The 17,338-nt window shown below is 42.2% G+C and overlaps 1 protein-coding gene across 1 annotated transcript in view; it reads right to left on the reverse strand.

Annotated features, from left to right (window-relative positions):
• The window catches only part of CLYBL (citrate lyase beta like), a 211,359-nt gene that overhangs the window by 24,365 nt on the left and 169,656 nt on the right, over nucleotides 1-17,338 (reverse strand). Inside the window, exons 3-4 of the mRNA XM_006101460.3 lie at nucleotides 4,829-5,017; nucleotides 852-953 (exon numbers count right to left, since the gene is read on the reverse strand). Of these exons, the coding sequence (XP_006101522.1) occupies nucleotides 852-953; nucleotides 4,829-5,017 (291 nt within the window). The remainder of the gene's footprint in view (nucleotides 1-851; nucleotides 954-4,828; nucleotides 5,018-17,338) is intronic.

Genomic DNA, 17,338 nt, shown 5'->3' on the forward strand with positions numbered 1-17,338 from the left:
CCACACACTTGCACTCTGCCCCTCCTGCATGGTCCAGTGGGTCTCAGAGTTTCCCCTCAGAGCGTTTGCTCACGTATTACCTCTCCAGTACAGCTCAACTATCGTTTTATTTTGTTTTGTTTTTAGGAATTTCTTCTCTCCTGCCCTCCAGGATAGGGTGCTACACTGGTGTTCACAGGTCAGGTGTGATGTGAGGCATATTTTGGAAAACAATTTAAACGACAACTGATAAAGGGATTTTTTTTTACAAGCTAGCTATTAATTTGTCAAGGCAAACAGTTTGCTGCAACCAAGAAATGCTGGAAAACACTTGGGTAAGATAATCTTCCTGATATATATTAAGAAATAGTTTATGTTCTAATGTGGTAAACTGAAATAATAGACCACAAATTATTGGCACATACTAACTAGCAAACAGTAATGTTATCAACTGGACTTTATGGATGATGTTGCTACAGAGACCAGAAAGTTTCCCAATAAAAGACAATTGCTACAAAAGAATAATTGAAAGTTAATTCATAAGGGTGACAAAATAAATTTTCATGCACATTTAATCTATAAATGTAATAATTCAAAGCACATATCTTACATAGAGATTATTAAATTAAAATTATTGCTAGGAACCTACAATTTAAATATTTAGGACTGGGAAGTTCTTCCTTGCTACTTAGCCAATTTCTTTTCTAAGATGCTCACAACCTGGTTTTGGATAATTACAAATAATAAATTGTGCTCAAGATTTACTTTGCTTATAAATCTTTTCAGAAAAATATTTTAAGTTAATATTGAAAAGAAGAGTTGTCTTTAGGGAATAAAATACTAACTTCTAAGCCATATTAGGGTTTTCTTACCTTAAAATTGAGCAAACCCATTGCAGTTTCCACAAAAGGGATTAAGTTCATAGGTTGTTCAAGTTTTCGGCCTTTTAAGTAGAATGAAAATTTGTCTGAAAACTAAAATCGAAATTGTCATAGGTGATTAGTGAGGGAAAACGTACAACCACTGGAATGTAGACACAGAAGTAGTATTTAAGTCTTTGACCTGAGGAAGTAATATCCCAGCCTCTTTGGTCCACACAAAAGAATTTAAAAAAAGAAAAGAAAAAAGAGGAAAGACCAAAGGAAAAAAGGTAACAAAGTTCCCACCAAACTAAATAGTAAAACCCCAAGCATTATACTTTTTTTTTTTCCTAAAGGAGCAATTTGAGGCCTAGGACTTAGAACTGGAGGGAGAGATTCTTGAGTTTAAATGCTTCCCTTAAAAACATATTTATTTAAGACCTCTCACCCTCACTTTTTAAATGCAAGTGGTGGGCCCCTAAAACAATGCCGCCTTGCCCTACCTGCCCTTCTGTTTTTGTTTCATACCCAGCACTGACATCAGTGTAACTGCTCAACCTTCTACGTGGAATCCGTATTATTCATTATCGTACCACTACCCTTTGTTCAAGAGGGTTTTCTTCATAATTTTTTAGCTTACCTAGGAAGACCTTAAAAAGGAAGTTTAATTCTTTGAAGACCAAAGCTCGCCAATTTTTTCCATGAGACCAGTTCACAGCTAGCTCTGCGCTGCCAGTGGGGTAGCCCAAATTCCAAAATCTATCATCTGGAAACATACAAAAGCTCTTGCACAGACACCCCCCCCCCCTTTCAAAAGGAAAAAAAAAAAAACCTCACCACACTCTAAATTGTAAATCTATTATGTCTATCTAGATCTAATCAGATGTGGGAAGATTAAAAAACACACACAGGTATGACAAAGATATTTTTGTAAATAAAGATGAAAACATATATATCCATTTTAAATTTAAGGAATATTCATCCATTAATGGATATCAAAGGAAAAGGGAATTTTAATCATCTCTCCATTCAGTCTCAGTTGGGTAAATCATATCTAAGAGATTTGCATAAATATAAACCATCAAAGACTTTTCATCTTCAAAGGGGGTTTCAAGACCCTATAAGCTTTGTACTGTAATCATCGCAGGTCACCACCCTGCAGGAATAGGGCTGCTATGGCAACATAAAAAAACTAATGCTTAAGGCTTAGCATAATATTCTGACTAATAGAAAGGAAACTCATTTTAAAAGCTGGCAGCCTATTTACCAGAAGCAGGATTAGAGGTGTTATTTCCCCTTTTAGCTGCCCCCTCCTTGCCTGTGCAGCACCCCCCCCCCCAAAAAAAATCTAATCACTGGGATCTTTAAAAAGCTTTTGAGCAATTTGCAGTAACTTTACAATTAGGCTAAAATAAATCACAGCTTTCAGTAATGAAGAATTATTCCCAGTTGCTCCCACTGCCCCCTCCCTTCCTCCGTCACCATCATCATCACCTCCTTAGTAACTTTGCAAGGGAAGGAATAACTCAACCGAAATAGCAAGAAAGAAGAGAGGGCTACAATTTAATGGGACAAAATGTATAGTATTCCATGTAAATGAAAATAAAACATAATTTATGTCACATTTAAGCTAGAAAGCAGGTAGTGACATATTGGTGGTTTTGGTGTTACATATCCAATGGAGGGATTCTTTTTTCTCATTAAAAAAAAATCGTGCAATGTTACTTGCTCCATGGTTTGGGATAATAGTTATAATTACAAAAATCATCAAGTTTAAAACTAGGTAAACACTCTACAATATATTCCCTGTTCTCAGTGAGAAAAATCTCCAACCCCTTTTGTTTTTTTAAGCCAATAGGGGCATTTAAAAATTAAATATTCCAGCCCATCCTCCTTCCCCTCCTCCCCTTCTTTCTTAAAAAATTGCATTAAGTACGCACACAAAAGGTAACTAGTGGAGAAGTTTCAATTAATTTTTTCAAAAGGAGACGATTAAATGTTTCCGGCCTGGTAAAGTGTTCATTTCAGCGAGGTGGAGGGACTGGGGGGCGGGGGGAGGAGGAAAAGAAGGGGGGAAAATCACAAAGAGATTGGGGAGGAGATGAAGTAGCAGGGCTCAGCAATTCTTTCAATTCCAGTGCACACCCAATAGTGTGTTGGAAGAATGCACACTGTTCGGGATTTGTGGGAGAATTGTCCCACGACAAAGGAGGCAGAGTCACGCTTGTTATAGTCCAATAAGCCGTGCCAGTCAAACAAGAACCCACACTAGCGACAAAAGGCCAGCAAGAGATTCTCACACAAAAGAAAACAAGGAAGCCCATCTTTCAGTTGTGCATCAGGCTCTGGATTTTATGCTTCACATAAATACAAACGGAGAGGAAAAAATAAACAGCCCAAAAGACTTCTGTTAACTAGAAATCCCATTTAGATTTCGGTACGTTCCTCACATCCAGGGATTTAAAACAGGGAACAGAAGCTGGAGCGGAAGGCTGGGGTGGGTCCCCTCCTCTCCAATGAGGGTAATAACGGTGATAAATAGACATTAACTAGGAAACCAAAAGGGAACAGTGGCTTCGGCTTCCATTTCAATCAATTTAAGACACATTCAAGGCTAGAAGCCCTTGAAGATATTAACCTAGCATAACCAGTATCTCCCGGCCTCTGAGAGTTGACCTCGGAGAGGAGCGCTCCAGTGTAGAGAGTAAATATGAGTCCTAAACACCGGGCTCAGAAGGTACCAACACGGAGCTGTCCAGCTGCAGGATAATGGCAGCTACCTGTGCAATTCTAAATTCTCTAGTAGCTGCATTAAAAGAGTAAAATGAAGCAGTTAACATTATTAAAAACCAATGCAGCCTAAATAATATCATTTCAACGTGTGAGAGGTCGGGGGACTACAACATCTTCAACATCCCATGTGTATTTTACACTTCCAGGACATCTCAATTTGGACTTGCCACATTGCAAGCGCTGGGTACCACAGGTGGCAGGCAGCCACGGCACTGGAGAGCACAGGCCCAACGCATCTATGTGCATTAAAAAGGTGAGCAGTTTCTTCAGGTGTTACAACTACTCAGTGTATTGCTACAGTTGCAGCCACAGCCTCCGAGTAACCCCAGATGTGGCATCAAAATCACCACCGTCCACACGCCCTCACCACGCTTCCAGCATTTACGTGTCACAGGCCCTCTGCCCTGGAGTGGCCCAATGGAATGTTATTTTATTCAGCAGAGATCTGCAGAATCCTAGCACCCCTTAAGTAAAATCTCGCCTCCCCCCCTCCCCCCTCGCCCCATTTTAACAATGAAAACAATCATAGTATAATTAGGCCCATTTCAAAGTTTTCTTAAGTAATTTGACATGCCAGGTTTTTATTGGCCGAAAAGTCTGTCATGAAACACAAACACACCTGTCAGCAATTTAAAAAGGAGGAACTAGAGAACTGTTCAGGAAATAATATCTGTGCTAATTAAAACCACTGGTTAAAAGCTTCCTGTTTATTCCTCTGTTTGCCCTAAGGAATGACCTTTACCGCTCCTCCTCCAGGTTCATTTTTTCATTTGTGGCTAATGTGCTTTCTCGGACTATGCTGTCTTCCAATCAAGCTGGCTGGGTAAGGCCCACTTACAGCACTGCTCTCCCAGGTGGAGGGTTGGGGCCTGGCGGGGTGTAAGAAGCTATCCAATCTCTAGTTTTCAAGAACTGCTCTGTAAGGGCTACTGAGGACCCTGTGCTGTCCAGTCCACAAATCTGATAAGGGAGCAGAGGCATCATTTCAAGAGTAGAACTGTCCCGTTAGAACACTTTGGGCCAAGCCAGGTTCTCTGTGGGTGAAGAATAGGGTCTCTTGGGCTCACTCCTTTTTCTGAATTCCCTTTCTGCTGTGTATGTATTTTCAAAACCGGCAGCACCCAAATGCTTCCTTTCTGCTACTCCCTCTTAGCCAGTCTTGAGTCTTTAATTAAAGCAAAGCATTAGCTACTCACCCACTGGATTTCCTCAGGCCCTTCCACCTTGGGGAGCATCAGGCTGGAAGGAAGGACCCGGGACTGCAGGAGGGTCTCCAGGTCCTCTTCGGCCAGACCACTGGACACTGAGTTGATTCTCACGCACTTTTCGGTTGGGCCCAGATCAAAGTCTTCAAGAGTTTTTACTATTCTTAACCGAGCTTCATTCTGTCAGTGTTGAGAAAATGAATCTCCTGAGTATATTTATCATTGAGAGGAAACAACCCAACTGTCTGTGAAACTGTTATGTGGATTTAAGCCTGGGCATCATTTCTATATCTACAACTTTCCTGTCTACCACATACTAGTGAATGGTATTTGAAATAAGTCATCCGATCTGATAGACTGATTTCCAGACTTCATTCAAGGTGACGTGGAACATAGGTGATGGTCACTGTAATGTATACTAGCATACTTCTAAATAGTAGTATCATTTTGCTCATTAACATTACTTCTCAATTGCAAAAGTAAATTAATTGATAGGTAGCATTTACTTGGTACAAGGCATGGTTCTACGTCTTCTATCTGCTATTTCTCATTTAATAAATATGAGAAGCTAGATAATATGGGTAATGGCAATCTCACCTGTCAGCATAGTCACATTAAGGGAAAAAAATAAAAATTTGTTTTTCTTTTTCCATATGCTTCATGCTTTTTACTCACTTTTTAAAAAAATATATTTTTTTGCAATGGAGTTGAATCTTGACACTTAATTAGGAAGGCACGCATAGGAAACTGACACTCCGCGCTACAAAAAAGCTCCAACTTATTCAGAAGGAAGGCAGTAATATCACCAAGAAACCCCTTCATGAAGTGGAAGGAAATATACATGTTTTTCCTTTGATTTGACAGTCTTTGCTCCAGTTAAGGAAAACTGAAAGGTTGAAAGCCTGCCTCAGTATCTGATTTGTCCTCAGCAAAACTGTATGAAACCAAACATGTTATTGATTGGCTTTGAGTTGGGGGTGATGAAGGTGAGGGGAGCCGGGAAAGGAGTGATTGAGCGGGTGGGGGTTGGAGTTGAAAGAAAAGTACTTTGAGGTCATTACTTCCTGGCTATTTCAGTTTCAAAAACAAATTCCTTCAACTTGCCAACAGCCCTCAACTAATTCTCATTGTCAGAATGAACACGTATCAAAAGTAGTTTCATTTGGGAAGAGATTTTATGATACTAATAAAACTTTAAAGCTTCTCACTGCTGATGAATGTAGTTTAAAAAGAAAAGTTTTAACAATATGCAGCCATTTGCACAGCAATACTTATCTAGGAAAATAGCAAACCGAAACGGTGACAAAAAAGAATGATTTGAGCTGATGTTGAATCTAAGTCTAATCAACAAGACAAGCCAGGACAGTAGATTTAAACCAGACGGAAGTGGGCCTACGACCCCATGGAAGCAGGGAAGGCGTCCAAATGTGGTCCGAGTTAAACAGTGTGAGGAAACGGTAACTTAGAGTTGTCAGGTCAGATGGAAACAGAGTACGTAGGACAGTTTAAGACGGCTCCGTGGAGTCCTGATTTACAGAGCTCCGATTGCCAATAATTAGACCAAGCTTAGGCAAAAGCAAGAGAGCGCTCACACGAGCTAACGGGAGGGTGACACAGCCACAGTGGCCTGGTTCCACGCCATGCTGTTGGCCATTCCACGGCTATCAGACGCATCCACTCCTTTACCATGCTCTCTTGTTACATCCACCAAATACGAAAATCCCGAAGGTGAAAAGCAGACGTTAATGTCACGGTCCCAAGGCTGTCTAGAGCTGGCGAGAGAAATGCGTCCAGCTCTTGGGCAGTGCGTGTACTTCGGTCCCTGGCCTCGGAGAACCTGAAATGTGTTATGTTCCGTGTAGCCTGCAGCAGCTCGTAAACATTTCAACTGGCAGGATTTCTTTCAGTAGCAGGTCGAGCTTGTGAAGGGTCTGTTGGGACGGTGAATGGAGAATGGGAGGGAACTCGCTAAATCATTTAGGCTGAAATGCATTTTAAAACTAGAGCTATTGGATTCTTCTCTGCTTTCATCTGCCTGTGTGCACAAGGACACAGGATCACTGGCAACGTCGACTTCCTACATTGTTCATGTTGGTGTCAAACAAGATGTAACCTTTAAGTTGTTTTGCTGTTTCACTTGGATTTGAAAGGGGACTGTTTGTTCAAAGCTCATGTTCTAAACCCGTTGGTGATTTTTATCTCAGGTCAGATTGCCATGGTTTCAGCACATTCCGGTTTACTTAGTGAAATTCAGCCCTTGTGAAATTGGCTGCAAACGAAGTACCTAATTCCAACTTTAGGCATAATCTGATTAGTACTTTTCCTGTTACAATAATGAGCAGCAAATAATCAGCATTTTATTAGACTTTTTCTCCCTCCCTACTTCTGGCTCAGAATTAAAGCCGAGCTCTTTCCACTTCATCATTCTGTACCTTTCCAAAAAAATAAAAAGATGGCTTTGGAGATATATTGCCACACAACACCCTTATTAACAGGCTGTTGCTTGCTGCAATTTACATAAACTAAGTGTGCATCCTCTGCCATGTATCCCAAAATATCCAACCACGGAATTCACACCAACCAACAAGCATGGTGATTTTTTTTTCTTTTTGGTATTTTAATGGTGAAATATGTTACTGTGCTAGCAAACATACCCATGCCATCTGTCGGGTGAGAGGAAGGCAGTTTCTAAGAACAATTAAGTTTAGTTCGGGGTGTTCAGCTAGAGAGAGCCACAGTCCACCCAGTTGTGAAAAGAAAGAAATGGGGTTCACTCCGTTCTCTGCCTTCCCCTCTCTCTCCTCCTCCCCTCTCTCTAACTTCTTGCTACCATCTCTCTCATCTCCATCTCCTCACCCCCTTTCACATTTCTCTCCTTTTCTCCACTCCTGTTTGGCCCTGACCATCCTTTCATTTCTATCTTGTTAGGGGATTAGCAAATACAGCCGGGCAGCCACCATCTCCTCAGAAGGGCTGGCTAGGTGATCTGCTGAGATTATTGGGAGCCGAGTGCTCCCTGGAGAAAGAAGGAAATGAAAACGAAAGCAAAAAGAGGCCACTCAAAAAAGATATTTTTTGGGGGGCGGGGGTAGGGGAGTGTCATATTCTGGTAGCAAAACGGGTTGTTCAAAATGAGGTTTAGATGGAACCGCATTCTAAACGCGCTAACACGACAGGGCGGCTTTGGTGAGCGCTTCTCGTGTAGGATGAACTTGTTCCCCCAAGAACTGACAACCTGGAAAGGTCGGAATAATGGAGCGAAGGCCTTTAGCAACAGTTACATCAGGTCTTTGCGGAGACTAATCAGCACCGTGCGCTCGGTAGCAGGTCTGATTCCGGGTGGGCCCCTCGGAGGTCACGGAGAAAGCTGGCCCGGGTCGCAGTCTTCCCAGGGCCCTGGTCTAAAAGGGGGTGCTAGCCAAGGTCCCGCACTCAATCGATATTCCGTGCCAAGGGCTGCTCAGTGCAGTGGACCGGTGGCTAATAAACTTGTCCTTCTACATAAGCCACCGTATTATGCGACTGTGTCTGGGCCGGGAACCAAGGCGTGCTATGATTTCAGAGCCTGGGTCCTTGTCACCTGGGGAAGGGACACGCTCCGGTGACGTAAGAAAGCGGGTAAATCAACCATCACCGAGACCTGCAGACTCCGAAATTAAAGGAGAAAATATGCGTGCAGTTGGTTCAATTGGCACCCATTAAAGCTAATAACTAATCATCCTCGCAAGTTTCTAGCTCAGAATGATCAAATCTGCAAAGAAAACAACATCCGTCCACTTTTACACTCCAGTGGAAGAGGTGGTCCCTCGCGGCAGGGTGGCACAGTCTCGCCATCTGGAGAATAAATCGAGTGTGAAGTACAGTATAGTTTGGGACCAAGCTCCGTGGCGGCAGCTCAGCAGTCAGTTCATTAGTTCCAAACTTCCAGGGATTAGAGCCACATCAATTCTACTGTCGGATAGGAAGAGACAGACCGGATTCAGATTCAAGGAGGATTGTGACAACCAGGAGGAGCCCCTTGGGCTTATTTATAAAACTACAAAGTATAAACAGACCCAAATAAGTGTCTTAAATAATAGCATTATCACAGTTTCATAACATCTGAATTAACACCTTTCCCTTCATCCTCCCCCCGCCCCCCCCCCCCCCACAAACGCACACACTGAAACCTTGCATGTTAATGTATAGTCATTTTCAGAAGAAATCGCAAAGACTACCCGGATGCAACAGGAGCAATGAGGAAGAAAGCTGTGCAGCCGGACTGAGATTTGGTAATTAAGAAATACCAAAGACTTTCTAGACTCCAGGGAGATGCATAACATTTGTGATTTTTAAAAATGTGTAATTAATATTTTCATCCTGCAAAAGGCACGCTGCCACGCTGCATATCCAAAATGATATGTGAATCCAAAATGATAGTGAATTCTATCTTTTCTGCATCGGTCCAGCTCATGTCATTTCCATTTTATCTAATTCCTAAAATGATGTCACAGGCATGGAGTGGAACAAATTTTTGGCAGAAGGGCTGGATATCAGAATCAATATGAATTTTTTTTTGAAAAATGTGAGAATGTTTGAAATAAATTCTGAGTGAATCGTTCCATTTAAGGTCTCCTTTATATAACTTCTTTTTATACATTTATATTAAAAAACAGAAGTGCTTATAACATAAAACATGTCATAACTAAGTAATTTATATTTTTGTATTTTTCTTGTAAATGTATAAAATTTATTATAATCACAGAGACTTGTAGTGACTGCTTGAAAACTAAAGGCAAATAAATTCTCATTAATTATTATAACCTGGTAGTGTTTCTTTAGGCAAGATGATAGTGCTGTGTTTTTTATCCCATTGAATTTTTCACATGAAAAACAAATCTTAGGTTGCCTGTTTTTGAAAACAGAAAATCTACAACACTATTGAACATACCATGAGTTAACTAGTTTGAAATTTCATTCATTAGTACACTGCAGGCACAGTCAACAAAAGAAAAAAATACATAAATTGGACTTTATGAAACATTAAAAATTTAAAAAATTTATAAAAGGCAACCCACAGAATGGGAGAATATATTTGCAAATCATATATCTCATAAATAATTAATATCTAGTACATATACATAACTCCTAAAAGTCAACAATAAAAAAAAACAATATAATTAAGAATTGGGCAAAGGACTTGAATAGATATTTCTTCAAATAAGATAGATATACAAATGGCCAGTACCCACATGAAAAGATGCTCAATATCACTGATCATTAGGGAGACAAAAATCAAAACTACAATGAGATACCACCACACCCATCAAGATGGCTACTATTAAAAAAAACAAAACCACAAAAACAGAAAATAACAAGGGTTGGTGAGGATGTAGAGAAATTGGAATTCTTGTGCACTATTGGTGGAAATGTAAAATGGTACAAGCCACTATAGAAAATAGGATGGTGGTTCCTCAAAAACTTAAAAATAGAATTACCATATCATCCAGCAGTTTCACTTTTGGATATATAATCAAAAGAATTAAAGACAGGGTCTCAAAGGGATTTGTATACCCATGTTTATAGCAGCATTATTCACAACGACTAAAATGTGGAAGAAACCAAAGTATCCATTCATAGAAAAATGGATAAGCAAAATGTGTTTTATTTTATAATTGGAATATTATTCAGCTTTATAAAGGAAGGAAATTCTGACACATACTACAACATGGATAAACATTCCAGGCATTATGCTAAGTGAAATAAGCCAGTCACAGAAAGACAAAAACTATATGATTCCACTTATATGAGGTACTTAGTCAAAATCATAAAGACAGAAAGTAGAATGGTGATTGCCAGGGGCTGAGGGGTGGGGAAAGAATGGGGAGTTATTGTAGTTAAACTCCAGTTAAGGAGGCCCAGTGCACGAATTCGTGCACTAGTGGGGTTCCTTGGCCTGGCCTGCAGGGATCGGGCTGAAACTGGCTCCCCGACATCCCCCGAGGGGTCCCGGATTGTGAGAGGGTGGTTCTTGGGTGACGCACCCCGGAATCGGGCTCCCTCCTCTCTGGTTCCGGGTGCATGACCCAAGAACTGCCGCTCCTGCATTGAGCGTCTGCCCCCTGGTGGTCAGTGCGCATCATAGCTACTGGCTGGTCAGCGGTCACATATATATATATACACACATACACTAGAGGCCCGGTGCACAAATTCGTGCATGGGTGGGATCCAGCCAGCCTGGCCCGATCAGGGTGGGGGGGCCGATTGGGGGTGGGGCTGGCCAGAGGGAGGGGCCGTGGGCAGTTGGCTGGCCGCCCCTACCCCCTGGTTGAACTCCCTGTTGAACTCCCAATCGAGGGGACAATTTGCATATTAGCCTTTTATTATATAGGATAGACTAGAGGCCCGGTGCACAGATTTGTGCACTGGTGAAGTCCCTTGGCCTGGCCTGTGCCCTCTCGCAATCTGGGGCCCCTCAGGGGATGTCAGAGAGTCGGTTTCGGCCCAATTCCCACAGGCCAGGCCGATGGACCCCACCAGTGCATGGGGCTCTAGTATGCATATAAGATCTTTGGTTAATCTCATTCTGCCCTCTCCCCTCCCCGCTTCCCTCTGAGATTCATCAGTCTATTCCATGTTTCCATGCCTGTGGTTTCTGCTCCTGTGTTGAGCATCTGCCCCCTGGTGGTCAGTTTACATCATAGCTACCAGCCGGTCGGCCAGTCACTTAGGCTTTTATATATGTAGATGGGTATAGCATTTCAGTTTTGCAAGATGAAAAGAGTTATGGAGATAGTGACTGGTTTCTTTTACTTAGTACAATGTTTCAAGGTTCGTCATGTCGTAGCATGTATCAGTATTTCTTCCCTTTTTTATTGTGAAATAATATTCCACTGTATGGATATACCACTTTTGCTTGTCTATTATCAGTTAATGGACATATGGTTTGTTTCCATTTTTGGCTATCAGGAAAAATGCTGCTATGAACGTGCATGTACAAGTTCTTGTGTGGACATCTGTTTTCATTGCTCTTGGACACATACCTAGGAGAAACTGGAATTGCTGGGTTATATGGTAACTCTGTTTAATTTTTTGAGGAACTGTTAACAAAGTGGCTGTGCCAATTTTCATTTCTACCAGCAGTGTATGCGGGTTCCAATTGCTCTACAGCCTCACCAACATGTGTTTCGATCTTTTTGACTATAGCCATCCTAGTGGGTGTGAAGTGTCTGTCACTGTGCTCACCATGGGCTTTATTTCCCTGATGACTAATGATGTTGAGTCTCTTCATGTGTCATTTTTACATATCTTCTTTGGAAAAATTTCTATGTAAAAAACATTGTGATGAAATACATATAACATTCCACTGTAACCATTTTTGAGTGTACCTTTTAGTGGTCTTAATTACATTCACAGTATGGTGCAACCATCACCACTATCTAATTTCAAAAGTTTTTCATCACCCCAAACCAAAATTCTATAACCACTTTTGCAAAAATTCCTCATTCCTTCTTGCCCCCTAGCCCTGGTAGCCTCTAACCTACTTTCTGTATCTATGCATTTATCTATTCCAGGTATTCCATATAAGTAAAACCATACAATATTTATTTGTTTGTTTCATTTAGTATCACAGTATTTTAAGGTCCATTCAAGTTGTAGCATGTATCCAAATTTCATTCCTTTTTATGGTTAATAATATTCATATATATATATTATATTATATTTTTAAAACCCATTCATCCATTAATGGACATTTGGGTTGTTTCTACCTTTTAGTTATTGTGAATAATGATGCTATGCATGTCAGTGTACAAGTGGCTTTTGGAATCTCTGTTTTCAATTCTTTTGGAAATATATCTAGGAGTAGAGTTGTTGGGCCATATAGTAATTCTATGTTCAACTTTTTGAGGAATTGCCATATTGTTTTCTACAGTTCGGTTGCATCATTTTACATTTCCATCAGCAATGTACCAGATTTCTAATTTCTTCACATCCTTAATAACCCTTGTTATTTTCTATTTTATTTCTTTGCTTGTTATCGAAGATGACAGCCATCCTAGTGGGTGTGACATGTATTTTATTGTGGTTTTGATTTGCCTTCTCTAACGACTGATGATGCTGAGCACCTTTGTGTTTGCTTATTGACCAGCAGCACACCTTCTTTGGAGAAATGTCTATTCTAGTCCTTTGCCCATTTAAAAAAATTGGGTTGTTTGTTTTTTTGTTGTTGAGTTAGGAGTGCCTTTTATATATTCTAGATATCAGATATATGGTTCCCAAATATTTCCTCCCATTCTGTAGGTTGTTATTTCACTTTCCGGATGGTGGCACTAAAGTTATAATTTTACTTAAGTCCAATTTACCTATTTTTTTCTTTTGTTGCTTGTGCTTTTGTTACAGGATTCCAGGGCAGGAGGAATAGGGAAACTGAGACAGGAAAGTTTAAAACAGTGTGGGCAATGTGCAGCCAGCTTGTAACTAACAAGCCATTATCTTCCCCAGCCAATGGTTAAAAAAAAAAATCCACCTCTCTAAGGAGAGAATGCAGAAAGGGAGAGGGAAAGGAGAAAGAAAGAAAAAAAAAGGCAGTTTTACTCCCTAAAGAGAAAAGCCAATAGTCTCAAGGCTTGGCAAGATCAAGTTGCCAGGTGCTTCTCATGAATTCTGGGAAGGCCACAAGAAAGTAAAAAGAAGGGACCTGGAGAATTAATCTGCACCAAAATATTCAGCAAACAAATTTTGAAGCCTACAGACAGGAGGGTATGTAACGCCTCGGACCCTTACCCACCTCACTCTTCAGATTAGCGGAGAGCCCGTCTGCGCTTCCTAAGCCAGATGTATAGGTTTGCTTTTTCAATAAAGGTGCACACTTTAATTGCTTTAATAAATTGGCTTTTCACAACTCAGTCAAGGTCTCTTGTATAAATTCATTTATATGAGAAGACGAGGCTCAAGGTTGGGAACAGCCCTCTCCCACTGACTCAGGGAGCTGTCTGGTAACACCTCTAACACTTTTGTGACCACTTTTGGAGACCACTGCCTAATCCAAGGTCATGAAGATGGATAGCTATGTTTTTAAGTGCTCTATTTCTAGTTCTAGCATTTAGGCCCATGTACATTATGAGTATATATTTTTGAATATGTTGTGAGATAGGGAGGCTTATGATATTTTTATGTTGTGTTTTCAGTCTTTACCATTCAACAAAATACAATGAAAATTCTCTGGGAAGAGAGAACTCAAGTGGGAAGAAGGGGCTTACTTCAGCCTCTTCACTCGGGTTTGCCCCTTGACTGGCAAGGGGCTGGCGTTTGGATTTCTTGCTGCCATGGCCCTATCTATTACCCTTCCCCACTCTCCATCTCTTTTCTTTTGCCCTTTCCCTCCCTGCTCCTGATGGATTGTCCTCAGCTGCGTGGGACAGGCCTTGTGTTTTTGTGAGAACCTTGCCAGGCATCCTCATGGCCTCTGAGGGGCCTCAAATCCAAGTTCACAGGGAAGTGTTGAGCTAGGGCTGAGAAGATGTTCCTCACGGCACAGCTGCCTATACCTTTTACATTTCTTGTTAACTTTATGAAGTAGCAGTGCGGCTTTGAGGTACACTTTGGGTGCAACTTTTAAAAAAGTAAAGGCTTGTGGTGACTTTTTTTTCTTTCTTTTTAAAATATGTTTTTATTCATTTCAGAGAAGAAGGGAGAGGGAGAGAGAGATAGAAACACCAATGATGAGAGAGAATCATTGATCAGCTGCCTCCTGCACGATCCCCTACAATCCAGGCATGTGCCCTGACAGGGAATCAAACCATGACCTCCTGGTTCAGAGGTCAATGCTTAACCACTGAGACACAGTGGCCAGCTGTGTGGGATTTTTTCAGTGCCAGTAATAACCGCCATGCTCAGATTTGTCTGTGGAGCTCTGGAGTCTGCAAGTTCATGGTTCTTCCCACTCGTACTATTTTCTTTGTTTTCACTCATTGCTTGTTCTCACAGCCTCAGTGGGGCAATGTTATAATTTTTGTTTTCTGGCAGGGCAGCAGAGGCACAAGGAGCAGGAGATTTGTTCCTGCGACGTGCTCTCTCGGAGGACCTACTAGCACGTCCAAGTGCTGGGCAGGATTCACGAACAACGCCGTCACCCAGTAGGTGTTTTACGTACTTAAGGCCAAACATCAGATACTTGGAAACATTTCAGTAACTGACAGGATTTGTTCTTTTCTTTAAGACTGTGATTCTGAAAAGAAAATTTCCTGACTACCATCCCCAGATTTTGCCTGATGTCCCTGGTCTGGTGCCTTTAAGAAATGTTAACCAGTAGGAGAGGAATCAATCAAGTGCAGAATCATCACTATACAGGTGCTGGGGCCGGGAGTGGTGGGGAAAGATATCGAGATCACTTTATATTGCTATATACATCAATAGAGGAATGTGTCATCTAGTTGTGGTGAGGAAAGGCCCACAGAATCGGAAGTGAAATAAATAACAGACAATAGGGCCCCGGGATTAGACGTGGGAGGGAGCACTTCAGGCTGAGATGGGGGGCAGGGGAGTTGAAGATTTCAATAGGTGCGGAGAAGGGGTAGGACCCAGCGGGGGGCCAGAAATGGGCACGGAGCTGAGGCAGGAAGAGAGAGTGAACGCAGTGGCAGATGGTCAGGACATATGAGGTTAGCTGGGGAAGGTGCTGGTGCCAAGAAATGGACAGAAAGATGGGAGATTCCAAAGCAGGCAGGGGTGAGCCCACAATTTAGGAACAAAGGGCTCAGGCCCTGTTTACCTGGGGAAGGAAGGGGTGACGGGAGAGGTGGGCCACGCACTGCGGTTCAGTGGAGAAAGTACCTTTTTTCTTGGCAGGTCTGTCCCTTGCAGTCCCTCGAGCACTAAGTGGAGAAGGTCCTCGCTGCTTGAAACTGCCCTGCCCATGGGCATCCCCGGAGTGCGAAGCATGCACTGTTATCAGGAGAGGGCTCTAGTCCCAACGCTACTCAACTTTGTCTTTGGAAGAGGTGTTTGCACAGGGGTCTCTGAGCCTGGGGGTTCGAAGTGCAGTGTTATGAAAAAGACGCGTAAGTACAAGCTGGTCCCCCTCCCTCCCGGGGGCCTTCTAATTGGCCTCCCTCTGCCCTCCCTTCTCACCTGGTGCAAAGCACAGCCCCAAGAAAAGCTGCCCTCTCCCTTGCAACTAGCTATCGGGTGTTGTGCAACTTCTCTGGGTTAGAGGAGGTAATTAACTGTTTTGGTTTAAAAGCCCCCTGCTGGGTTGCAGTCTGCGTGGGAGAATAAAAATAAACAAGCGCAAAAGGGAACAGTGTCATCAAAGGACTCGGAACCTACCTTTCTTCATTCTGAGGGTGAGAGCACTGCTGTTGGCCACAGGTGCCACAGATTACCCACGCAGGGCTGCGTCCACTGGCCTTTCATGCTTTTTTTAAACAATAAATTAAGAATGATCGGCTCATAATTTAATGAGGCAGCCTTGCCATGGTTCCAGATCCGCATCACCTGTCCTGGCCGGAGCAGTTTGACTGTGACTTTCTTTAGTTCTCAAGCTGGTTTGAGGAACATTGCTAGAAATGATCCAAATTTGTCCCCTTAATGTAAATATCAAGAACCAGGGTTTTTTTTTTTTTTTGTCTGTTTTGTTTTTAAGCCAAAGCCTCTTCACTTCTATGGAGGAAAACATTTGTTTCCCTGGCCATCACCAAATTTTGGAGGCGAGCTGGGCCCCTTCCATCTGGTCCAAGGCCACACTCAGGTAGGTTCTGAAGGGGCTGGCGTGCGCGGGGCTCTTGTCTGCGTGCCAATTGCTTCAGCAACACTTCTCCAAGGTGCTGACACAAAGAATCTTGTCTCCGTAAGTAGGAGGCTGTAAAAGCTTACAGAGAGGAGAAATGTCTAGTGCTGAGGCACAAATAGCCTTGCAGTTCAACCGGAGTTTGTGCTGGCTGCAGGGCCAAGCCTTGTCCTCTCGTTCTGGAGAGGACGCTGTAGTGGGGGCAGGGCAGCGTCCCACACAGATTTCTTTTATATATATTGATTTCAGAGAGGAAGGGAGAGGGAGAGAGAGAGAAACATCAATGATGATAGAGAATCACTGATTGGATGATGATAGAGAATCACTGATTGGCTGCCTCCTGCACGCCCCCTACTGGGGATCAAGCCCGCAACCCGGGCATGTGCCCTTGACCAGAATCGAACCTGGGACCTTTCAGTCCACAGGCCGACGCTCTATCCATTGAGCCAAACCGGCCAAGTACCACACAGAATTCTTTTTCTTTTTCTTTTTTTTTATTTTTATTTTTATTTTTCCCCCCACACAGAATTCTTTACATTCCTCAGTGCTGATCAGCCTTCCTGTCAGCCCTGAAGAAAGAAATCAGGTAACTGAGTAAGCTCTGTGATGGCAGAAAGAGACAGTAAAGAAAGATTTCTTGCATACACTGAACTGGATCATTATCCTCCCAAACTACTCTGAAGGTAGGTGAGCTTTAAAACGAAAAGGAGTTTTGAAATTCTCCACAAAATATT

Source organism: Myotis lucifugus, unplaced genomic scaffold (genome assembly GCF_000147115.1).
Source record: "Myotis lucifugus unplaced genomic scaffold, Myoluc2.0 scaffold_363, whole genome shotgun sequence".
Lineage (NCBI taxonomy): Eukaryota > Metazoa > Chordata > Mammalia > Chiroptera > Vespertilionidae > Myotis > Myotis lucifugus.